The 25,272-nt window shown below is 41.6% G+C and overlaps 1 protein-coding gene and 2 long non-coding RNA genes across 4 annotated transcripts; 2 read left to right on the top strand and 1 right to left on the bottom strand.

Moving 5' to 3' along the window:
- Window positions 1–244: 244 nt before the first annotated feature.
- rbbp4 (retinoblastoma binding protein 4) lies at window positions 245–6,989 on the bottom strand. 2 transcript variants are annotated; one of them, XM_060043355.1, is made up of 12 exons: window positions 6,808–6,989; window positions 5,958–6,105; window positions 5,609–5,754; window positions 3,882–4,055; window positions 3,468–3,583; window positions 2,934–3,094; window positions 2,685–2,811; window positions 2,414–2,491; window positions 1,951–2,048; window positions 1,802–1,859; window positions 1,574–1,684; window positions 245–1,096 (listed from the first exon to the last, which is right to left on the bottom strand). In XM_060043355.1, the coding sequence occupies exons 1-12, from the start codon at window positions 6,821–6,823 to the stop codon at window positions 1,034–1,036; spliced, it is 1,296 nt and encodes a 431-aa protein (XP_059899338.1). In that variant the 5' UTR covers window positions 6,824–6,989; the 3' UTR covers window positions 245–1,033. The 2 variants fall into 2 exon arrangements, with proteins under 2 accessions (XP_059899338.1, XP_059899339.1); XM_060043356.1 differs by having other exon boundaries at window positions 1,951–2,027; window positions 6,808–6,985.
- Window positions 6,990–8,314: 1,325 nt separating this feature from the next.
- On the top strand, window positions 8,315–14,392 carry LOC132451607 (uncharacterized). The gene is made up of 3 exons (XR_009524143.1): window positions 8,315–9,245; window positions 12,592–13,393; window positions 13,795–14,392. It is a non-coding gene; the product is annotated as an uncharacterized LOC132451607 (long non-coding RNA).
- Window positions 14,393–16,058: 1,666 nt separating this feature from the next.
- LOC132451679 (uncharacterized) lies at window positions 16,059–17,298 on the top strand. Its single transcript, XR_009524181.1, has 3 exons — window positions 16,059–16,154; window positions 16,663–16,712; window positions 17,136–17,298. It is a non-coding gene; the product is annotated as an uncharacterized LOC132451679 (long non-coding RNA).
- Window positions 17,299–25,272: the final 7,974 nt, after the last annotated feature.

The following is a 25,272-nucleotide window of genomic DNA, read 5'->3' as shown; positions in this document are numbered from 1 at the left end:
TATATTGACAAATAGATTGTGACTTAATGGGACAGCATCACAAGGCTCAAATTAATACAAAAGGTCAGATAAAATACAGGGGCAATGAGCACATAGGCAACTGCTTAATGCCCCCAAATGTCTGCCAGAACCTATTTATAGAGCCTTTTGAAGGTTAAAGAGAATTAAAACGTGAAAACATGGAAGAATGATGCAATCACACATAATGTGTTCTGATTAGGAAACTTAACTCCCAGCCCAAGGATTGATGGAAAAACATTTTATTGAGAATTCACTCACTGTACATTTGCAAAATGTTAAGACATAAAAAAGTTTAACTACAATTAAGATACAACAAAGACTCACAAAGACACGACAATGCAAGACAGTATGTACTAAAATGGACACTTCAGGGGCCAATCTGTTCAAAAGGGAGTATATAACAGGGAGCAAGGCTGCCACACTGCTGGGAATGCTGGTACAGAAACCTGAACAACCAGTGCAGACCGAGGCTCTTACCCCTTACAATCTGCGATTTGCAGATTGCTTTTCTATAGTTATAACATGAGCACAGAAATCTGCCAGTCACGGTTGCTCTCTCCAACAGTCTCTACAATTATCAATGCTTTTTTTTTTTTTACTAGATAATGAATAAAGACTACCCTTTCCCACTTCCTCTCCTCATGAACACCAAAACAATTTAAATTTAACCAATTCCAGGGCATAGTATTAGAATGCACGGTGAGCCAATTTAAATAGAAAAATATATCCTTTCATAACGGCATATAAAAATCAGGCATGAATGAAAATCCCTCAGGCAATAAATTATTAATGTCAACTGACAAGAGTTTTTCAGCATTTTTAAAAACAGACCAGTGGGCAAAAAAAGGACAGCTCATTTCCTGCCCTCATGAGTATTGACTAGACACATGATCTGTTCCACCAATAGAAAGTATGGAGGAGGTAGTTGAGCGGGACTCGTTGCAGTGACCTTCTCAGCAGTTTGAGGTGATGTTGCGGGGGAAGAAGAGGGTATGAGGCGGGGTGGGTTTCGTTAGGCGGTGGGTTCGGGGTCCGCTGAGCTCTCGGGGTCCTCGTCGTTGTAGATGTTCTCCGCCTGCGGGGACAATGTCAGAGTTACGGCTGCTCCATTGTTTTAGTACACAGAAAACTTAATTTCTACATTGATCTAGTCTTGCTATTCTAGCAGAGTTACATTACAGTGCTTGGCTAAAATGCCTGCCAGACAGTCTATCTTTTCACATTCACTGCATAACAGATATTATGCAACCTGGATTAGTAGACTCACCATTTTCTGAACGCTCACCTTCCTCACGCTGAAGAGATAGCTTGCATTGCCTCTGAGCTTCGTTCAAAATGTACGTCTTTCTCAAATAAGGTGGCTACCATGCAAAGCCACGAGCTCTGACCTTCTCCTTGCTTTGAAATTCTGTTGCATTTCTGTCAATTTACTTCGAAAATATACTGAACACCATTCTTCAAATACAAAAGCTGCATCTGTGTGGCGTATATTCTCCAAATCCATGGCCTTTCCTGCATGCATGACTACCATGCAGAGATATATCTGGCTCACCATTTGCCAGACTTGCATGATGTTGTCTTCAGACACCGAGCAGATGACCCATGGCTCATTGGGGTTCCAGGAAAAGTCAGAGATCTTGGCTGTGTGACCTCCGTGGATGAACTGGATGAGAGGCAGGGGAATTATATACATTTGAATGCAGCTTTAATTATTCATCATCATACAGTCAAACATATGGGTCTATCATTTTTGTTTGACATGATCGTCGAAAACACTTACCAGCAGCTCTGGGGGTCCATCTTCTGCATCTTCTGGCGACTGCTCCTCTCCGATTTTACTGCAAAAATAATAGTAATAATCCTTTAAAACACAATTACACCAGCAGAGGATTAACAATGATGTGAAGGGAGGGGTTCGCAGTCAGTCACCTGAGGTCCCAGACGTTGAGCCGGCGGTCGGTTCCACTGGAGGCCAGGATGGTCTCGTTGTGGGGGGACCACTGGACCTGTAACAGCCCATCGCAGAGCTCAAATCAGATCCATGTAAATAGCAACAGGGCCAGATACAGGCAGACACACCATGCAACATTGTGGATGAGAATCATTGGATTGCCAATTACAATAGACAAGGTATCAATAGAACATGATGACTTGTATACAAGGTTAGCGGGGGTTCTGATAAAAGCATTAGCCAAGCCATAAGTCAAACAAATATGTATTTAGTAGCATAAATGCCAAGATTTATTCTTGATTCTATTTTTTTCCAATAGCATTAAAAAATGCCATACATAAATAATGCAGCATACATATTTTCTTTGCACCTCTTAAGGTGCAAATCAACAATATTGACATGTTTATTATACAATAATGTATAGTGTGGGAAATCTCTCACCTGGAAGATCTCATCTTTGTGTGACTCAAAGGAGTGCAGTTTGAGTTTCAGGTTCCTCAGGTCCCAGAGGGCCACAGTCTGCAGAGAACAGGAGCGGTTACACACGCAGTCCAACAACACCACCGGTAATGCACAGAGATATAAAAGAAACAAAAAAGGGGTAGCATCTCTCGTTTCAAGCACATCAGCAACATTTACAGGGGAAAAGAGCTGGGGAGGTATAGTGTGTATGTGTATATATATATATATATATACATGGGTGTTGCATTACCTTGTCTGCTGAGCCGGTGGCCAGGATGAACTCGCTGTATGGGTTGAAGGACAGGCAATTGACCTCTGCTGTGTGTGCGTCCACAGCGTGGCTGGGCTTGGAGGTGTTGTTGGAGCGCGTGTCCCAGCTACAGAGAAAAAAAAAAAGATTGTTGAAACACACCTGATATCTTGAGTCATACCTAAACCACCCCATTATGGTAATTGCCACTTGAGTGGCATACCATCCTTTATATTATTTAACGCTTACATCATGAGCTTCTGGTCGTCGGCCACGGAGCCAAAGAGAGACTCATGCAGCAGGTGCCAGGAGACGTCCTCCACCACTGCGGTGTGACCCGTGAAGATGGTCTTGGCGTCCACCACCTTGCCCTCTTTGGGCACCGCGCTGATGTCCCAAAGGCAGATCGTCTGGGGGCCGATGGAAACCCAGATTGTACCCGTTAGAACTTTCAAACCGCAACCTCACAGGTATGATAATTGATTTAGTTCTGCACGGCTTTTATTGATGCATTACTAGGGATTCCAATGATATTAACTGTGTAAACAGTCATAGAATATCCATTTGATATATTGACTTTCCTCAGCAGACTACACCCCCATTTAACTAGCTTCCCAAACACACACCCACCTTAGTTTGAAAGTGAAAAGGTGTCAACAATTAAGAGTTTTGTGCCATGTTTCAGAAAAAAATACTAAATGGAGATTTTCTATTTGTAGGCAATCATTTCCCTGGCCCTGGTTGCCAGAGATGCAGCCAAACAGGTGTGGCGGAAGGTCTTACGTGATCATCTGAAGCACTGAGCAGGCAGCCGGACAGGTTGGGGTTCCAGGAGAGCCCATAACCCTCCTTCTGATGGCCTCTGAGACGCAGGTCTGGACGGCACTCTCCTGACGCGTCTGCAGAGCACACCCACACATGCTTGCATTGTCATATCAGTGGCTTGTTTTAAGAAAGCATTAAAAACAATATACGATTCAGTTAAAAAAAAAAGCCAGTGTTCCCAGCTTCCCCTCAAAGAATAGTGTGCATTAATCTCCCAGGATATAACGTAACATTCTTAGCATTAGCTTAATTCATTGTTGAATCTGAAAATGTAATTACATTCATAAATCACAGCATTCAGCACCTTCTACAGCAACTGCAGAATACAAATACATGCCATCTATAAACCCGCAGGGCTTATGAACTCCGTACCAGGTTTGGAGGGGTGCTTTGTGTAGTCGAAGACCAGCACGTCTGAGGTGGGGGTCTTGGTGGCGATGATGCAGGGATTCTGGGGCATGTAGCGGGCCCGGTTCACCTCGCCCTCATGGTTGATCTTGATCTCAATCTCAATCTTACCACTGACTGAGCCAAAGCCACCGAACTCTGCAGAGGAAGAATATATGAATTGTAGGGGTGTAACGGTACACGTATTTGTACCGAACCGTCACGGTACAGGCACTACAGTGCGGTTACAGAGGTGTACCGCGGTTCGTAAATGTGGCGTACATAGCGTTAATATGGTGAATGTAAAGGCTTGTTTTGCAATACGGAATTTAAAACTTGAAGTCGGAGTTCCACCCGGACCGTTTAGCCAAAGTAATGTAGCGACCCTGGGACAGTTAAATAGTTTGTGTTATGTGTTGCATTATATTTCGTTGTCCGTTATGCCAGTTGTTCTATGTGCATGTATTGTAATGTTCTTCTTGTCAATCAGCGTGGGGGCGAATCATTAGGTCAGCTGGGGGAGGGCTTTGGAAGAACAGGAGGGTGGGGGCCTGCACGCGAGTGAGACCGTGTTGGGGGTTGCCGGGGTAACCGGGGTTTGTTTTGGGTCGGTTTTCTGCCGTTGGTTATGTCGTTACGGGTTTCAGTGACCTGGTTTTGGTTCATTAAAACTACCTTCAACTACTAATGACTCGACATCATTATGTCACCGGCGAGGTCACTACATTGGTGTCAGAAGTGAAACTATTATTTTTATTTTTTTTCCTCGGTCCTGCTGTGCTCGGCGAGTCGGCTACTCCGACTCCGTAATCCCTTCAGCAGCTCTCAGTCGGGATGTCGGATACGCAATGCAATTGGCCGCCCGATCTATCTTATACAGTGTATAAGATATAAGATCAGCAGCTCTCAGTCGGGATGTCGGATACGCAATGCAATTGGCCCTTGCCGTCTCCGTTGCGTCGACCAATAGGTCCATGGTTTCGACGCATAGTTAAAAATATTGGATGTGCACGTAAGCTACGGAGAGGGTCTCCGACAGGCTGTCCGGCTATGGATAGGGCTCCCTGTGTCTACTTACAGCACTTTAACATGCACACGCATTTGAAAAGGCGCCATCCAGGTGTTACTATCACCGTTGCTGTGAAAAAAAAAAAGCGAGCTGTACAAACCCAGCTCACTGGGAATTCAGAAACGGAAATGCCATAACAAAGTTTATTGGTGTTTTCAGTGCTGCTTTTTTTTTTTTTTCCCTTAACTATTAACCGTACCGTATCGTACCGTACCGTGACTTAAAAACCGAGGTACGTACCGAACCGTGACTTTTGTGTACCGTTACACCCCTAATGAATAGTCAGTTGATTAAGACATTCATGAAAGCAAAAAAGGGAGCTAATCGTAGACTTCTATACTGTATGGGTTGCAGCATAGTGACCATCAATTGCATTTCATTCCAGCATACTCATTTGTAGAGCAGGACCGATCCTGGATTTCCTGGCCGATGCCAGTATAAGGGAGGGGCAAAATGACCGATAGGATATATCGTGATGGGCTGATATATCGGTCGGGCTCTACTCTAATGCACATAGCAGCTTTTAATGATTGTTACTTATTCAACATTTTAATCTCTGGGATTGCTGCCGACATCAGCACATTCACGATATTTGCAAAGAAAATCCAATGACTTCTGTGATCAAATATAATAAATGACTTACCTCCTTTCTCGCTGTCATAGTGTGAGGCATCAAACTGGGCGTCGTCATTGGGCAATTGGACGCTAGCGATGACCAGATGGTTCTGCTCGTCTGACGTATGAGTGCCCAACACCAGCCGGTGGACACTGTAATCCTTGCCCTCTGGTCTATGAACAAATAAAAAACGACAAATAATTTGTCCAGTTGTGAAGAAAGCTGGTTCATAAAGGGAGCTTGCTTGTCAAACACAGGGGAGTAAAGGATGGAACACTTCTCAATTTTGGAGAAACGTAGGGCAGAAGGGAGAGGATGTTTTGGGTTGTGTATGTAGTTTAATATTAATAGGACATAAACGTGCTTGCGTCCTTACCTGGAGACATCGGGAAGCCACTGAGCGGTGAGGCTGGGCCATTCCAGAGCGTGGGTCATCACCAGGTCATAAAGGAAGGGAGTGTTTTTCTTCCAGATCTTGTACTCCTCGTTGATAACCCTTTCCTCGACCGCATCGTCAAACGCACCTGCAAATAATACGGGAGAACTCTTACAATTCAACCAGTAACGCATGACACATAATCATAATACAACTATGTTACAAATCTAGTATTTCTGGAAGACAACCAATTATTGTTTTAATTCCTCAGATATATCTCGATTCGAAATCTGATTCAGAAAATGTTGGGTTCACTGCCAGCTCAGATATAAAAGGGATGATCTGCTTTATACGTGCAGGACTGACAGATAACAGTGAGATTGCGGCACAAAGGAGTAAAAAATGACCAACACTTAACATTTTGATTGGTTTTGCTCGCAACAAAGCCGGAACTTACTGCCGGTCAATCAAATGGATAAATGCAGGTTTTCCTTATTGTTTGGGACCCAGCACGTTCTTACTGGGAACTACAACGATTGACGATTCAAATCACTTTAACGCTACACATTTACACATTTCATTAATCTGGCCTTTTTATATCTTTAAGCAAGATGCACGTTGACTGCATCTGCCGCATTTGTGCAAAACATTCGACATGAATCGTTACGTCTACGGAAGATAATCACCGTCGATACTAGCAAGGCCTATTTTGCATATTAAACATGAAATTGGATTAGCTAGCGTGTGTACCAATTGCTACTAGCTAATTGAGCTAGCCAGTTAGCATGAATATTTCGGCAAGTATCCATTTTTAGTAACAAAAACCCGTTGCACGCTTCATAGACGTTACCTTCCTTGTCGGCCATTGTAGCTAACTTCAGCAGATAAAAGTCCACTGATGAAAGTTATACAGACAGTCTCAAGACGGAAAGCTTTGTCTCAGGCTGTCTTGCAGTGCCGTGTTGAGCGACCCGAGCTAACCGGAGCTAAACTCGCTACTTGGCGGAGCGACGTGGGCGCATTCGCGCGCTTGGTACAAAGGAGGGGGTGTCCTGCAACCAATCAGATGACAGAACGCTCCTGTCACCACGAGTAACCCCTGACTGCAGCTCGCAGATGTGGGCGGGCTTAAACGTTTAAGCCAGCCCACATTTAAGGAAAATTCCGCGCAGGTCTATGGTATCATGGACTCAGACGGAAATACGTTCTCCCGCTTTCTGCAGAAAGCGGGAGAACGTATTTCCGTCTGAGTCCATGATACTGAGCGCTTTTCTGCCTAGTTGCCGCTCTCTGTTCGTGTACATTATAAACTAATGTATGGATAGACCAACAAGTTGATCATTAAAATATTCATGGAAGTAACATGCATAGGCCTCATGTTTATGTCATGAGGTCGTTTGAAAAATAGCATTTAGGCAGTGTTTTTCAGCTTTTTTTAACGCCATGCCCTCGGGCCGCATATGAGGACACATAATCGGGTCCACATATGAGGACAATTAAATAAACTCCAATATTTTGCTTATCATGGTAATATTCTCCAAACCACATTGGTAAGATATGTTTCGTGAAACATTGAAACCTGATTAAAATTTTGCTTTTCCCCTCCAGATTTGCCTGCACATTGCACCACGACATTGCACCACATAACACACACATTACGAAACCAACAGTTCTTTTAAGAACTCCTCTCTGTCTGTCTGTCTTTGTCTGACTGACTGACTGATGGTCTGTCTGTCGGACTGACTGATGGTCTGTCTGACTGACTGACTGTCTGTCTGTCCGACAGACCGTCTGTCCTTATTTTCTCTTGTCAGGTAGGTTCACTGCAATGCTTAAAAAAAAAAATCATATTTCATATCCGGGTCTATAAAAACAGTTACTAATGCGCTATATTTGTGTGTGTTTCTACCCTAGAGTATGTCTGAGAGAAATAAAGAAGGTAATCAATAAATCATTCACTTGAATTAGAGTATGATAAGGCATAATAACAGGATTTGAATATCAACATTTAATGCATGGCCTTACTCTTTGCATAGTGCATTCCATTTTGATATTGGAATTCTGCGTTGACAATGATCAAAATAAAAGTAATGAAATACATTCATTTATTCATTCTTTGTGTCCATTTGTTACCCACAGCTACTTTGATTGACCTTGTGTTGCCTTCGTACATGTGCGTGTGTGTGTGTGTGCGTGTGTGTGTGTGTGTGTGTGTGTGTGTGTGTGTGTGTGTGTGTGTGTGTGTGTGTGTGTGTGTGTGTGTGTGTGTGTGTGTGTGTGTGTGTGTGTGTGTGTGCACTCACAGAAATGAATCATGGTAGAGTTTATATTTATGCATATACATCTATACATTTAAATAATCAAAGCTGTGAAACAAACACGATTCTTTTACTTAAAATGTATGGGATTGGTGCGCATACAATTAAGGCTACCGGTAAGTGAACCGGAACAGGAAATGACATCCTCGTTTTCCAATGGACGCCATCTTCCCAGCCCAGGTGTAATGGTGAGTAATCCGAGTCATCCTTTGTATTCTTACATCAATCTGTGTATTATTCGTGCAGTTTTTATCGTATTACATTAATATCAATTCACTGATGATCAAATCTGCGGAATTCGTGATGACTGTAAGCAGTTTTATCTTGAGGCCTACTAATTTACCTCATGTGCTGGCACTCGCTAGCTAACGTTAGCTAGCAATTCACTAAACTTCGTGCTGTATGCGGAGCATGGATGTATTATTCATCCACGATGTGGAGTAGGAAAAATGATCAATGATTGGCGAATTGAAATATATTTCATTCAAAACTTTTCGGGTATCTCAAATGGCAGGGACACACCGGATGTGGAAGCGAATAGCCGCGAAGCGCCGCCATTTTCCTTTCGGGGCACATATTAACCGATTATGTCGTTCACCCCAGAAGCAATCCGGTCTGGTCTAGACCCTCTAAACCCCCGCCGCTGCCGCCTCCCTCGCTCCCCCCCTTCACACAAAATTGTTTAAGATATCAAAGCTAAAAAAATTCAAATTCAAAAGGATAAATTCATTGATAACAGAAAATACAAATGGCCTAAAATTTCTGATCTTGTAGAAGGTTGGGTGTGTGGGTTTTTCAGTAGTGCTGTAGATTATACATGCACTTTGAAAACGGATGTTTTTGTAGCCATGTGGAACTTGTTTTTTGGTTGTTAATAACATGCTGTAACTGACTTATTGTTCTTTGTATTCATTCACAGGTGCTGTGTTATGTGGCCATGCAGATTGTGTGACAGTATATTATCTTCAAGGTATGAGTTAATAAAACACTTCAGACTAAGACATTTCCACCATGCCCGCACATGCAAATATCCCTGTATTTATGTAGTGTCCTTGCACATTCACAACCTGGAAGAAACTTTTGACTCGCATATATCGAGAACACAGAAAGCTAGAAACAGCAGTTGCTCAGTCAACTACATTCAAATGTCAGACGTGTGGGTGTGAAGAACTTTCAACTGAGAAAGATTACTTTAGTCATACTTATCAACATCTTAGACAGTATGAAAATGTAACTTGTATGTTTGAGGGATGTGCATTTCAGTCACATGTATATGGTACTTTTAAGTCACATAAAAATCGTAAACATAATCCCCACAGTCTATCAGATTTTAAGGCAGGTGTAGTTAAGGTCACTGTTCAGTCTGCTAGTCCTGATGATAGGCCCACATCTTCTGCAAACATAGATGATAGTCAGTCAGATGCAGATAGTGATATTGATTATTCAGAGGACCTTCCTGAAGTAGTAGAAAAAAAACTTGCCTCTGTTCTATTGAAATTAGAGAACATTTTTCATGTTCCATCTATAGCAGTAGATGACTTGGTTGAAGAGCTACACTACCTGCTGAGTACAGTGTCTGTGCCGATAACTAGTAGCAGGCTCTCATATTTTTTCAAAAACAAAGACATTGAGGTTGATGGTGTTGTTGTTAATGAATTAGCTGATTTACTATGTAAATCTAATCCTTTGGTTAATGTACTGGGGAAAGGTGGTGCACTTTCTACAGCGTATAAGAGAAAAGAATACTTAAAAAAAGTGTTTAATGTTGTTGAGCCTGTAGAGTTTGTTCTTGATCAAAAAAATTGCAGGTCCTTTCAATATATCCCATTACTGCGATCGTTGCAGCAGATACTTGATTCTACTGAAGTGTTGAATAGAGTTATTGATACCCACGGAACACAGAGCAGTAACACTGACCAGCCTGAAAACCAGCAGTATCGCTCCATAAGAGATGGTGTGTACTTCAAGGAAAACCTGTTCCTCTCAAGTGATGATTTAAAACTTTGTTTAACCTTATCAGTGTTTCCCGCAGGATTTTTTTCAGCAGCGGTGGTGTGGTCCCCGATCCCTCTAGGGGGGTCCGGGTGCATGCCCCCCCGGCCGAATTTTTTTTGTACCCTTTACATTGGAATGCATGAATCTGGTGCACTTTGAGAGGAGAATATGCACTTAAATCCTATTCAAACCGTCCTGTGTATTACTGTAGATGGGATTATTGGTGTTGTAACTTTGCCTTTTGTGTCTTCATTTACAGATTTTTATATTTTTGTATAGTAATATTTAAACAGAAAATGCCACAACGCAAATATAATTTGCACAATTTATTTACAGATTTTTGCCTAATGCTTAAACACTAAACATGGTTGCTATGCCCAAAGCATTTCATAAATGAAATCTCCTGCAACAATGGGCAAAACACATCTTTTTAAATTATAAACCTAACTAACATTTGAAAAGAACACAGACTCACACACATGAAAAATAAAAAATAAAGCTAATTGAATACCAATCAGTGTGAGCCTTAGCACTACAAATAGACCTCAGGTGAGCTCAGCTCCTTTGTGAGACAGTGAGAGTCAGGGGAAGAGGACAAGAGAGCGATAATAAGTTTGTTATTAAAACACTTCTTCTTAGTCTTGGGAGTCAAAAAGTGATGAGAAAATTATAAAATAAATATAAGTTATACATAATAGAAACTATTCATGATCTTTTAAGAAGTCCTTAGGTTTTTTCCCTGCATTTATGCTAATGACCACATGCTTACCGGCGATTAGCATAAATCCCTAACTAAAATACGCGATGAAAACGGATTTTATATGGCAATAAAGAACAACATCGGATCTAACAGTATGGATTCATTTTTCAAAGTTCCCGAAAATACCTAGGCTATAAATTCCTGACTGGATATAAGCTCCTGTAAAGGCTATGAGTGATCCCAAAAAGAGCGACAACACGCACACACACACACATAGGCCTACACACACACACACACACACACACACACACACAATACTAGAGGAAAAACGGCACGGAGGTTGCGGTTTATAGATACAATAAAATTATTGGGCTCAGAGGGTTTTTAACACTGGTGGTCATGTAGCGACACATTTTAGCAACTTACTCTGTCTGTCTGTCTGTCTGTCTGTCTGTCTGTCTGTCTGTCTGTCTGTCTGTCTGTCTGTCTGTCTGTCTGTCTGTCTGTCTGTCTGTCTGTCTGTCTGTCTGTCTGTCTGTCTCTGTCTGTCTCTCTTTCCTTCTTTCTTCGATCTTCCGCTTCACTCGCTACTGCTAGAATCAATGTAACTTTGCAACCGTGTAGGGTAGCCTACTGCAAACAACTGCCACACTCGCTGTGTATTTTTCTTCTTTGATGTTGGTTACGTGACGATGTGCCGCGTGCTGCGCAATTGACGTTACGCGCTGTACATTTTCTAAAAGGAGCTACGCATAAAAAAAATTAGGAGAAGGATTTTTATTGCAGCGGCGGAGAAAATTCACGTTCACTCAGCAGCGCACCGCTGCTGAGTGAACGTGGGGGAAACACTGCTTATACATTGATGACTTTGAATTGTGTAATCCTTTGGGCACGTCACGGAAGAAGCACATGTTGTGTAGTGTATATTGGATTCTGAATAACTTGGCACCAGGCTCTCACTCAGCACTCACCTCAATTTATTTGGCAGTTTTGTGTAAGAGTGACGATGTAAAGGCATATGGATATGGAAAAATTTTGGAGCCACTTTTACATGATCTTGTTACACTAGAAGAGCATGGTGTGTTCATTCCAAAGCTTGGAGCTTTTGTCAAAGGAACAGTGCATAGTGTAATTGCTGATAATTAGGGCGCCCACGGTTTGGCTGGTTTCATTGAGAGCTTTTCTGGGCAATATATTTGCCGATTTTGGTCAAAGGATGTTCATTCAGGTGCTTTTTGTCTACGAACCAAAGAAATACATGAAGCACATCTGAAGATTGCACAGGATACTCAAACGAATTGCTTTGGAGTGAAGAGAGCTTGCCCTTTAACTAAACATCTTCAACATTTTCACGTCAGCACAGGCTACCCCCCAGATATAGTACACGATTTGTTTGAGGGCATTGTCCCATTTGAACTAGCACTGTGTTTGAGCATTCTGATCTCGAAGAAGTTCTTCAGTTTGGATTCTCTTAACACGCGTATACTCAAATTTCCTTATAAGTGGAGTGACAAAAAAAATCGGCCTCACATCATACCACTTGCCTATTCCAGTAGGAAAACGATAGGTGGCAACTCCCATGAAAATTGGTGCCTAATACGTTTCCTTCCATTTCTCATAGGGGACCTTATACCAGAGGGTGAGCTGGCTTGGCAAGTGATACTAGACCTGAAGGAAATCGTAGAGTTGGTTGTGGCACCTGTTCACACGCACGAGACCATTGCGTACCTTGATGTCAAAGTGTCTGAGCACAGACACAGGTTGCTTGAGCTTATCCCAGGTGTGACGCTGAAACCTAAACACCATTATATCGAGCATTACTCACACTTGATCAGGTGCTTTGGGCCTCTTGTGGGTGTATGGACTATAAGGTTTGAGGCCAAACACCGTTTTTTTTAAACAAGTAGCTCGACACACAAATAATTTCAGGAATATTGCACTTACTCTGGCAAGCAAACACCAGCAATTGATCAGTTATCACTTGCATTCATCCAGTCTCAGTGCATCAAATGTGGAAGTTACAAATGTCTCCATAGTCCCAGTTGATGTTTTGAATGAGGAGGTTGTATTGGCTCTCAGACTGAAGTATCCAGACATCAGTCAAGTGAATCTCACAAAGAATGTCACCACTAAAGGGATCAACTACAGAAATGGGATGTTTTTGGCATGTGGGTCAACGGCTGGAATGCCTGAATTTGCAGAGATCATACAAATATGTATAGTGAGAGATGAGTTGAGCTTCATAATTCGTTTATACTTTGCTTGGTATCAGCACCATTTTGGGGCGTTCCAGTTGACATTGTCACCAGGAAGAGAGGTTGCCCTTGTTCAGCTTGAGGAGCTGACGGATTACTGTCCACTTGTGGCCTACACAGTCGGATCCAGACGTATGGTGACCCTGAAGAGACACATCGTCATTACAGGTTTGATTTTGATAATTTACAGTGCCATGTAAAAATCTTCAGTAACAAATTTGGTTTTAGTCCACCACATAAACTTTGTGGGTACCTCTCTGTACTCATGTCTGCTCTCTACTGACCTTCTCACTCTCCTAGTCTCCACTCTCTACTGACCTTCTCACTCTCCTAGTCTCCACTCTCTACTGACCTTCTCACTCTCCTAGTCTCCACTCTCTACTGACCTTCTCACTCTCCTAGTCTCTCCTAGTCTCCTCTTTACTAGCTTCCTTTGTTACCCTCCTCGCTGTCCTAGCCTCATCACATCTTGGCAATGACTGTCCTGACCATGTATTCTGCCTGAGTGATTGAATATTTGAATAACAAGACTAATACCTGTCTATTTTGTATTTCTGTATCCACCTTAGATTAGCAAAGCAGGATGGCAGCACGAGTAACCTTCAGAGTCCTCTTAGGAGGTGAAGAGGATGCAAGAAAACTCCATTGAATCCGGAATACCAAGAACTGTGGAGGACTTGGCTCTTAAAATCAAGACTTTCTTTGAAGTGACTGAGAAGTTCAGACTTCAGTACAAAGACATGGATAATCAGTTCATGAATCTCTTGTCAACATCAGAACTTGAAGATAAAGGGACTTTGAAAGTGGTGTACATGCTTTGTGAGACAACCAGGTCCGCTCCACTCACGGAAGATGCCTGCTGCACAATCCCAGGTACTCCTTCCAAAGCCAGCTCTTCATCACAAGAACCAAGTGATTCAGACTCCCACTCCAGCAATGATACCATCGTCTTGTCATCGCCTGAGACCCGGTCCTGCCCCTGGCCTAGACCCTTTGTCGTGCCCCGCTTCTCATCCTGTGCTGAGATTATGCTCCAGAAAGGAAATGATGAGTTCAAGGCACAGGGAACTGTTCTGTGTCCTACGCCAAAAGTACGCTCAGATATCCTTGAAGGCCTAGCTGAGGAAATAATAAAGTACACAGCTTACCCAAGGGATGAGCAATTGGAGGAAGTGGCAAAGGCTCTGATAGTCACAACCATGTTTACTGGAAAAAGTAACACGAACTGGATACTGTGGCTGGAAGCATTACCTGAAGATAAAAATGATGAACTTCCGCACCAAGCTGAGGTTTGTGTTTGATTTAATGGGTTCTTTTTTTGTTGCTGTCCTAAGTACCAAGGCTTATGCTTTATATTTGTGCCAGCAGAGGGTGGAGCAAGATAGTAAATGCCAGTCCGACAGATTAGAAGTCTTGCATTTAAGGTCTTGTGCCACTTTGCACCAGCATAAATGTATGAAAGACATGGCGCTAAGGACAAAACTAAAATGGAGCCCATTGTGTTTAAATTGTGAAGCAATTTTTGATATTCAGTGAAAGGTGCTGAAAAAATATCATTGTTCTTCTCCTCAGCCGAGCTGGACACCCCCGAGGTTGCCATCAACTCTCTGAAAAACAAGCGAAGTGGCCAGCAGTCTCCAGCAGCCAACATCAAGAAGCCCAGGAAGGGAGATGTAAATTTCTGTCCGAACATCCCTAGTGGTGAAACAAAACACAGTTTGGAGATGGAAAGGGTGGCTCTACTGATGGAGGTATAATGTGCAATACATATCTTACCTATCCATGATTACACCATGTTCACGGCATGGCCAGTATAAGAGCTTTTCACCCGTCATGTTTTTTGCACTATACTTCCTGTCCAGCTCAGCTCAAGCAGCCCAACAGTTCATTTTGCACAGCACTGGACACTTAAGCTGTTTTGTGGTTACTTTGCACAGTTCATTTTTCTTTATCTATTACACTCAGTTTGGAAAATATTCTTACTCCCTAATCATATTGTTAATATTTCTGTTTCCAATTGTATTGTGTACCATTGCTGAGAGTTTCTCATCATATCTCGTTATACAAGTATCTTTACTGTATAATGACAATGACGTTTCATTCCATTTCAGGTAAAAAATAAGAAAAGGGATGAGGCCCTCATCAAGGAAAAGATGCAGCGTACATTCTCCCTCAGGAGACAGGAGGTTCTCCAGGAGCCAAAGATTCCAGAGTTTTTCAATAAATGGCCAGCACTCTTTGACGTCATTGAGGCAAGTGTGAATCTGAAGTTTAGTAACTTGTGTATTCAATGTCACACATTGTCACACATGTGGTAATTGGTCTGCACTTCAATAGCGCTTTTGTGCTCCCAACAGGGCTCGACAGTGCGACTGTTTTGCTCGCATTTGCGAGTTGATAATTTCCAGTGCGAATAGCAAATTACATTCAGTCGCATCAGTGCTACTCCAACAGAAACTGTAGTACATGCAGTCCTTCCGTGACATAAATATTCTATTTTCTCACACACATTTGCATTGTTTGTCTTTCCTGATTTTTGTTAAGGCAAAGAGCCAGTTATAACATTAAAAATTAGCAGGGTTAGGATTAGGCTAAAGTACTTTATTTGTTTCAAAATGACATCTTTACCAAAATTGCTGAATTTTCATTGTGCTGCTAAAAAATGTTGTGTGCTACTACATTTTTCAGCATGGTAGCACAAGTGCTACTTGGAAAAAAGCTTAGCGTCGAGCCCAACCCAAACCTAAGTGCTTTACAATGGCTTTCTCTCATTCACCCAGTTAACAATTCAATGGCGGCAGCCAGCTGCTGTGCAGTGCTCTGTGCAGGTCAACAGGATGCATGTTGTGGACTCTCAGCTTATGAGCTCCAACGCCTGAAGAACATCGGGGAGAGGGAAGCCTTCTTGTCGTCCTTGATGTTATTGCAAGTAAGTGGACATGTTGACTGGAACTCTAACCAACACAAGATTGATCGACTTGTCTCTCTCTCCCCCCCCCCCCCCCCTCTCTTTATCCTACCACACTTTGTCTGTCTCCCCCTACTCTCTCTTTTCTGCCTCCCTCCCCCTTTCTGTGTCTGACTATCTCCCTCTGTCTCCCTCTTCTCTCTGTCTCTCCGTCCTTCCTTTTCTCTCTTCCCCTAGGTCTTCTCCCTCTCGGTCTGTCTCCCTCTCTCTGTCTCCCACACACTTCACACATATAGCTATATTGTGTGTTACCTCCTATCACAGTGTAACTTCACACATACATAAAGCATGGGATTTTAAAAAGGTGTAAAAGTAGGGCGAAATTGTTACTTCTCAATTTTTTCTACAATGAGGTTTACAAAGATAATGCAATTCCTGTCTTCATCCTTTACCATGCCTTGTATTGTATTTAGGGCTGATATCTGTGGAGAGAAATAATGGGATAATTATTGTTTTTTTCTGTCAAAAGGCAGCTGAGGATCTGAGGCAGACTATAAAGCCAAAGCCGGATGTGAAGAGGTAAGTCATAAAACAGTGTAGTAGTTAGGATACTTTGTTTTGTTTTGGCTGTTGGGGCTGATTCTATTTAGTAGAATGGGGCATTTGCAAGGGTTGATGGGTTAGGGAAGAGAAGGTCAGGATAGGAAGAGATTAGTTCCTTCTATTTGCTAACAGGAAACAGAAGGAGGTTAGGAGAGAGGGAGGACGGCATGAGAGAGGGTTGGATAGGAGGGAGGAGTAAACCTTACCCTATGAGAGGAGATAAGGAGAGATGGTGGAGGGTAGGAGTGAGGGAGCAGTAGGTTTGCCTCTTTCCTACTGTCCTTTCACCCTACTTTGGCTCTTTTAGGTATTGGTTACTTATGAGAATATTTTCATAAACCTCACAGATTTTTTACATTTTTAAGGGATGTTTTGTTGACTCCATTTTTATTGTGGCAGGTCAAAGGCTTCGTTGGATAAAGTGCAGTCTCTTCTGTCTTCCCGGAAATCCTTGCGTCTTAAGGAAGCACAAAACCTTAGCCTCAGAGTAGGACGAACCTATGAACATGTAAGTTAGTCTCTTATGTTTCATGTGCACCATTAAATATTCACTAAATTAAAGGATTACCATAACTGTACGTCCACACCAGAAGTGAATTGAGCAACCAAATCGCCGGAAGTCATTCACTTTCTATGGGCAAGAGCGACCAAAGCGACCAAAGCTACCAGCGGCCAAAGTTGAGCGACCTGAGCGTCCAAAAAAAGTTGAAAACTTTTTAACTTTATGCAAATGACTATGACGCGCTTCAGCGGCCAAACACTGACAGCCAATCGGAATGTAGACGCTCTTCGCTTGCGTGGATCCCAGGGAACACCGGCAGGCACTTTGGTTCCTACCTACCTTTATTCACTCACTGAACAAAATGTCGGCTGAAGTATTAATCACGGCTGTAACTGGGCACCCGGTGTTGTACGACCCAACCCTTTTTCAGTTCAGAGATTGAAACGCCATAGTGGTTTGGATACCAAGTGATGATAAGCGGGAGTATTTATACATCTAGAACGTTCGTATTTAAGCGGGAATCATTTTCATTTGCTCTCCATGCCACCAATCTAACCAACCAATCGCGTGTAGCATGCTTTAAACAAAACCAAAAAAGTTTTTGAAATCGTCGCATAAACAAACAAATCGACAAGACGAGGGATAAATGACAAGGGATATATCTCTTGTCTTTTATCCCTCTATTCCCCACTATTCACGAAGCCTGAGGTGAATAATTGTTAATTAAATAGTCTAGATAGATATATAGCCTAGTCAAGTCTTTATTAATACCAAACGACACAAATCGTCGGGAATCCGTTCGGCCCACACAGGACAGTAGCCTACAAGACCACACAGAACAAGTCTGACTGGACATACACACAATACATCACATTAAAACTAGACACGCGTTGATAGATTGATAGACAGATAGGCCTAGATAGATGGATATGTTCCATTATTTGCCTTGCGGAGCCAACCAGTCCTGTGCACGTATGTAAATTAGCCATGTGCGCCAATGTCTATTTGTTTTGAGTGCGACGAATGAGTGCAGATCATTTAACTAGCCTACTACAGCACGCAGGGTTTTTTGTTCTCGGTTATAATTAGCCTACATTTTAGGAGTTTTTTATATTGGGGGGAATCACTGTCCTACTTGTTGTCGAAGCACTTTATCCAACAAGCAAAACCGTCTCGGCAATATGGCCAAAGTGTATGGGAGAGTTCACTCTTTGATATGGCTGTCTGTACTAAAAGCATACGGCTCCTTTAAATGCGTCTGCATAATTGAATTGTACGTCATGAGCGACTTGAGCGACCAAAGCGAACAGAAATATTCGCAGCGAAACTTTGTGAGCTTGACGCTTTGGTCGCTCCTGGTGTGGACGTACGGTAAGAGTATTAATTTTAAGCAATGAGACACGACATGCCATTCTTTACGGCACAGAGTTACCACAAACACGGTAAGGAATGGCATCTAGATTCTTTGACACAACCCTCATTGTGATCAACAATGCTCAAACACCACTTTTTTTTTTAATCATATTTAAATAGTTGATCATTGAATGTACAACTCCATTTATACATAACGTGACTTTTTGTTTTGTTTTCCAGGCTTTTAGGGAGTCAAAGATCTTGAGGTCATTGTAACCTTGAACTCCATCCCATTCTCATGAACGCTATATCTACAGTGCCTTAAGGGAATTTTTTCAAATTAACACGCACTTGGCCTCAATGATGAGCTGCTTAGAATTTGGTGGTCAAAGGTGAGGGTGACACAGCTCATTGTTCTCTGTTCCCTCCATCTTTCAGGACATCGAATGCAGTGAGGCCGAGGCAGATGTCGCAGGGACAACCATGGCAATCTACACCGTTCAAGCTGAGGGTGATGATCATGATGGTCCTGGTGGACTCTTTGTAGATGTCGGTATGGTCCTGGAAGGGGTCAAAGTTCTCAACAACCTCAAAAGTATCAACCATGCATGTGTAATGCTTTATGGGTTGATCTATGCTCTTAATTTAAGCTATCCAAAAAACTTGAAGTATACATTCGAAGCTTACCAGAAGATCCTGATGGACCTGGAATCGTCCAAGCCTTCCCCCAAAGTACGAGCACTGAAACTCAAATTGCTCAGGTGACTCTTTTTTTGGGGTGGGGTGGTGATGGGAGGAGGAAGTACAGGAAGAGACCGCCCATACATGCTGATAACCATGTGTTTTTAAAGTGTTCCAGTACGTTCACAACCTTGAAGATTCACACATCGAACACACAGAAAGCTAGAAACGGAAGGTGCTCAGTTAACTATGTTCTACTACTAAATGTTTAATGTTTAATGTTGTTGAGCCTGTAGAGTTTGTTCTTTCCTTTCAATATATCCCATTACTGCGATCGTTCCAGCAGATACAGATGTAAGGAATGTTGTTGAGCCTGTAGTTTGTTTGTTTGTTCTAGATCTAGAAAAAAGAGCAGGTCCTTTACTGCCATTGTTGGAGCAGATACTAACTTGCCTCTGTTCTATTGAAATTACAAAACATGTTTCATGTTCCATCTATAGCAGTAGATGACTTGGTTGAAGAGCTACACTACCTGCTGAGTATAGTGTCTGTGTGAAGAGAAGCGTTAATAAATTAGTTGAATCAACAAGGTGGTCTGATTGTATGCATCAGAGATATTGTTGAATTTCAAACAAATACACAATCATCTTGAATAGGTAACCTAATAGAAAAAATGCATTGAATATGAATCATAAAAATAATGCATTATGATTAAATTTAAGCTTAATTGTTATGTATTTCAAAAACATACACATTAATCATCTTGAATAGGTAACCTAATAGAAAAATATGAATGGATATTAATCATAAAAATACATAAATCTAATGCATTTTGATTGAATTTAAGCTTAATTGTTATGTATCTTAAACACATACACTTTATTCATCTTGAATAGGTAACCTAATTACTATGTAATTCAAACAAATATACTTGATGTATTCTAAATGTATAACCTGAATAATATGCATTTAAATTCAATAAATTATATTAATACTGAATACATAAACCTGAGGAATATGCATTTCAAATGAATAGGCTTTATTACACTGATGCATATGGATCATGTAAAGTTTATTAGGTAGGTTTATGTTCAAAATATTAAAAAAATCAAATGGAACTTTTATTAATTAAATTACATAAATCTTAAAAGTTAGGGTTAAATATTTCTGTGAGTGTGTGTGTATGTGCCTGACAGGTGTACCACTGCTGAAAGTGCCAGAAAAATACCTTGATACTTGCCTTTGTCAAACATTTATGGAAGCTTTTTTTTTTTTTTTTTACAGATCAAATTTTTTTGCCTGGGGTGAAAATAAAAATCAATGATGCAAAGTCTTCTGTCTTTGGTTTATTTGACTTAGCTAATATAATTGAGTGTACGAAATAATATGTGGCCTCAGATTTAGCGGTGCTGATCCTCATCCCAGCCGCACTCGGCCGCCAGCCGATCCAGGGAGTGCTGAAGGTCACAGGCCGATGATCCAATGAGGACCACATCATCTGCAAAAAGCAGTGACGAGATCCTCGGACCACCGAACTGCAAATGTGTCTTGTTTTAAATAAATGTAATAAACACAGGGAGAAACACGTACACACACACGTAAACACGATAAATAATTAAATTATTGAATATAATATATCCCGGGTTTGGATTGACCTGGGCACTGTTACATTTCTTTGGGGTAAAGCCTCACAATGGAGAGGGACAATAAATAACAGTTGGTTTTCATCAATTTGGGAGATCGCTTATCTTGTTGTGAAGGGGTTAATGAGAGCCCGACAGGACAGACTAATAAACCAAACAGTAGACATCAATAATTGCAATAATCACATTTCCAAATGGCTTCATTATACCTAGTTCGTATGCGACCCAAATACTAAATAGAAAAGGTAGGCTACATTAATATTTGATCACTTTTATTCTAGAAAGGCTTTTCATGCGCTGCGTTCGATACGGAGGGAAACTCTTTATCGGCTCGAGCTTCTGGCTTGTCACAGCCATCCCGTTCTCGTTCTCATTAGCTATTAATTGAGTTCACCTGATGTGTCGCCCCGCACGTGCGGGATGAATATTTTTGCATTGCTCCCAAACGCGAATTAAAATGGTCCCGCGGTTGATTGTTGGTTTTTTGTGCGCTATCGACTGAACAATCCGGACAACGTGGCCACCAACGGGGGAGCGAGGACCCCCGCATGCAAGTCACCAATCGTTTGTTATTCCTTGAGCTGGTTGAAGTTGATTGGTTGTGTTTGGCTGCTGTTTTCAGAATGTGTCCACCGCACACACATCGCTATATTCTTTCCCCTAAACTTAACCTGGATTTTACCGCTCGTCTGTTTGGTTTTGGCTCATTCTAAGTTTAGTGCAGTGTTGTAGGTTGTTTTTGAGTGCATTGTTGCACGTGTTTGTATGAGTCCTAACGGGGGACGACTAAACGACTGACTTTACTAACGCTGCGGACCGCTACAACAACAACAACAACAACAACAACAACAACAACCTGTCTGGACACTGGGAAGGGTGTGCTCTTGAAACTGGACGCAAAATGGAAGAACACCTGCAACTATTGTGAAAGTTCAACGTTTGGGCAAAATTGGAATTGGTGAAAGCAAACAAGCGCAAGTTAAATGGTAAGTATACCAATTGGCGAATGCAACTATTTTCGCCAATTGCTTTTTTGTTTCACAGCACCACTGGACTACAGAACATCCCTAGTGGAAATGACATCGGTGCAATTCTGGAGTTTACAATTTGATGTCCCAGCACCTTCTGCCGATGCTGCACCTCCCTCAGGAATCCACAAAGAACTGGAAGTTCTGGGAAAAACTCAGAACGGATGTCTGGCAAACCGAAATTAGGGCGAGAAGTTGTGACCTCAAACTTCCACAATGGGGTTTGTTTTCGCTCCACCCGTAACCCCACTGGACTGGTGTATGAAAAGCTGTCAGACTGACTTCACTAGACGAATGACTGCGGGCATGTTATGGTTTGGTTTCAATCGTTGGTTTTTGGCTTGGTAGGTTTGAATTTAGGAGATGGATTAGGCCCTAGTTGATTTACACATCCACACAGTACTCTACATTCTCCCTTTTTTGAATCTTTCCTTTTTACAACTTTCCATACATTTGCAAATTGTTGACTGCTGCTGAACTTGTAGGCTACTGCTGCTTCATACTTCAATGTGGTTTTATTCTGTGCTAAATAATTTTAATTCCTTGCAATGTGGTTTGATTCTATGCAATACGGTTTTAATTCTTTGCAATTCTATGCACTACGATTCAAATTCTTTGCAATTCTATGCACTACGATTTTAATTATTTTGCAATTCTATGCATTATACGATTTTAATTCTTTGCAATTCTATGCACTACAATTTTAATTCTTTGCAATTCTATGCCTTATACGATTTTAATTATTTGCAATTCTATGCACTACGATTTTAATTCTTTGCAATTCTATGCATTATACGATTTTAATTATTTGCAATTCTATGCACTAAGATTTCAATTCTTTGCAATGTGGTTTTATTCTGTGCAATATAATCTGAAATATGCCCTCGGACAATTGCAGTTGGCCAATTGGGGAGTATAGTCGACCTATGGCTATAAGATGTGTATATATGTGTGTATATATATACACATACTGACTGTACAGCAAATGCAATTGTGTTGGGAGCGTTTCACCTGGTAGCCTGGAAGCTAGTTTGCTCCAACGCAACTGTGTTGGGAGCGTTTCACCTGGTAGTTTGGAAGGTAGTTTGCTCCAACGCAACTGTGTTGGGAGCGTTTCACCTGGTAGCCTGGAAGCTAGTTGCTCCAACGCAACTGTGTTGGGAGCGTTTCACCTGGTAGCCTGGAAGCTAGTTGCTGGTTTGGTTTCAATTGTTGGGTTTTGGCTTGGTAGGTTTGAATTTAGGAGATGGATTAGTTGATTTACACATCCACACAGTACTCTACATTCTCCCTTTTTTGAATCTTTCCTTTTTACAACTCTCCATACATTTGCAAATTGTTGACTGCTGCTGAACTTGTAGGCTACTGCTGCTTCGTACTTCAATGTGGTTTTATTCTGTGCTAAATTATTTTAATTCCTTGCAATGTGGTTTGATTCTATGCAATACGGTTATAATTCTTTGCAATTCTATGCACTACGATTTTAATTATTTTGCAATTCTATGCATCATACGATTTTATTTCTTTGCAATTCTATGCACTAAGATTTCAATTCTTTGCAATTCTATGCACTACGATTTTAAGTCATTGCAATGTGGTTTTATTCTGTGCAATATAATCTGAAATATGTACTCAGACAATTGCAGTTGGCCAATTGGGGAGTATAGTCGACCTATGGCTATAAGATGTGTATGTAAACATACTGACTGTACAGCAAATGCAATTGTGTTGGGAGCGTTTCACCTGGTAGCCTGGAAGCTAGTTTGCTCCAACGCAATTGTGTTGGGAGCGTTTCACCTGATAGCTTGGAAGGTAGTTTGCTCCAACGCAACTGTGTTGGGAGCGTTTCACCTGGTAGCCTGGAAGCTAGTTGCTCCAACGCAACTGTGTTGGGAGCGTTTCACCTGGTAGCCTGGAAGCTAGTTGCTCCAACGCAACTGTGTTGGGAGCGTTTCACCTGGTAGCTTGGAAGGTAGTTTGCTCCAACGCAACTGTGTTTGGAGCCTTTCACCTGGTAGCCTGGAAGGTAGTTTGCTCCAACGCAACTGTGTTGTGAGCGTTTCACCTGGTAGCCTGGAAGGTAGTTTGCTCCAACGCAACTGTGTTGGGAGCGTTTCACCTGGTAGCCTGGAAGCTAGTTGCTGGTTTGGTTTCAATTGTTGGTTTTTGGCTTGGGAGGTTTGAATTTAGGAGATGGATTAGTTGATTTACACATCCACACAGTAGGTAGGCCTACTCTACATTCTCCCTTTTTTGAATCTTTCCTTTTTACAACTTTCCATACATTTGCAAATTGTTGACTGCTGCTGAACTCGTAGGCTACTGCTGCTTCATACTTCAATGTGGTTTTATTCTGTGCTAAATTATTTTAATTCCTTGCAATGTGGTTTGTTTCTATGCAATACGGTTTTAATTCTTTGCAATTCTATGCACTACGATTTTAATTCTTTGCAATTCTATGCACTACGATTCTAATTCTTTGCAGTTATATGCTCTATATGATTTTTATTATTTGCAATTCTATGCACTACGATTTTTCATTCTTTGCAATTCTATGCATTATACGATTTTAATTCTTTGCAATTCTATGCACTACGATTTTAATTCTTTGCAATTCTATGCACTACGATTTTAATTCTTTGCAATTCTATGCATTACGATTTTAATTATTTGCAGTTATATGCTCTACGATTTTTATTATTTGCAATTCTATGCACTACTATTTTTCATTCTTTGCAATTCTATGCATTATACGATTTTATTTCTTTGCAATTCTATGCACTAAGATTTTAATTCTTTGCAATTCTATGCACTACGATTTTAAGTCATTGCAATGTGGTTTTATTCTGTGCAATATAATCTGAAATATGTACTCGGACAATTGCAGTTGGCCAATTGGGGAGTATAGTCGACCTATGGCTATAAGATGTGTATGTAAACATACTGACTGTACAGCAAATGCAATTGTGTTGGGAGCATTTCACCTGGTAGCCTGGAATGTAGTTTGCTCCAATGCAACTGTGTTGGGAGCGTTTCACCTGGTAGCTTGGAAGGTAGTTTGCTCCAACGCAACTGTGTTGTGAGCGTTTCACCTGGTAGACTGGAAGGCAGTTTGCTCCAACGCAACTGTGTTGTGAGCGTTTCACCTGGTAGCTTGGAAGGTAGTTTGCTCCAACGCAACGCGGTTGATTGTTGGTTTTTTGTGCGCTATCGACTGAACAATCCGGACAACGTGGCCACCAACGGGGGAGCGAGGACCCCCGCATGCAAGTCACCAATCGTTTGTTATTCCTTGAGCTGGTTGAAGTTGATTGGTTGTGTTTGGCTGC

Source organism: Gadus macrocephalus, chromosome 22, assembly GCF_031168955.1.
Source record: "Gadus macrocephalus chromosome 22, ASM3116895v1".
NCBI lineage: Eukaryota > Metazoa > Chordata > Actinopteri > Gadiformes > Gadidae > Gadus > Gadus macrocephalus.
This window is presented reverse-complemented; position numbering and strand designations above follow the sequence as displayed.

Bases quoted from the DNA above. Each gene is read 5' to 3' on its own strand.
- rbbp4 (XM_060043355.1), bottom strand. The intron at 3,095-3,467 runs GTAAGACCTTCC...ATCGGCCCCCAG, and splicing joins TCAGTGCTTCAGATGATCAC to ACGATCTGCCTTTGGGACAT. The intron at 1,860-1,950 runs GTGACTGACTGC...TTATTTTTGCAG, and splicing joins CTCAACGTCTGGGACCTCAG to TAAAATCGGAGAGGAGCAGT.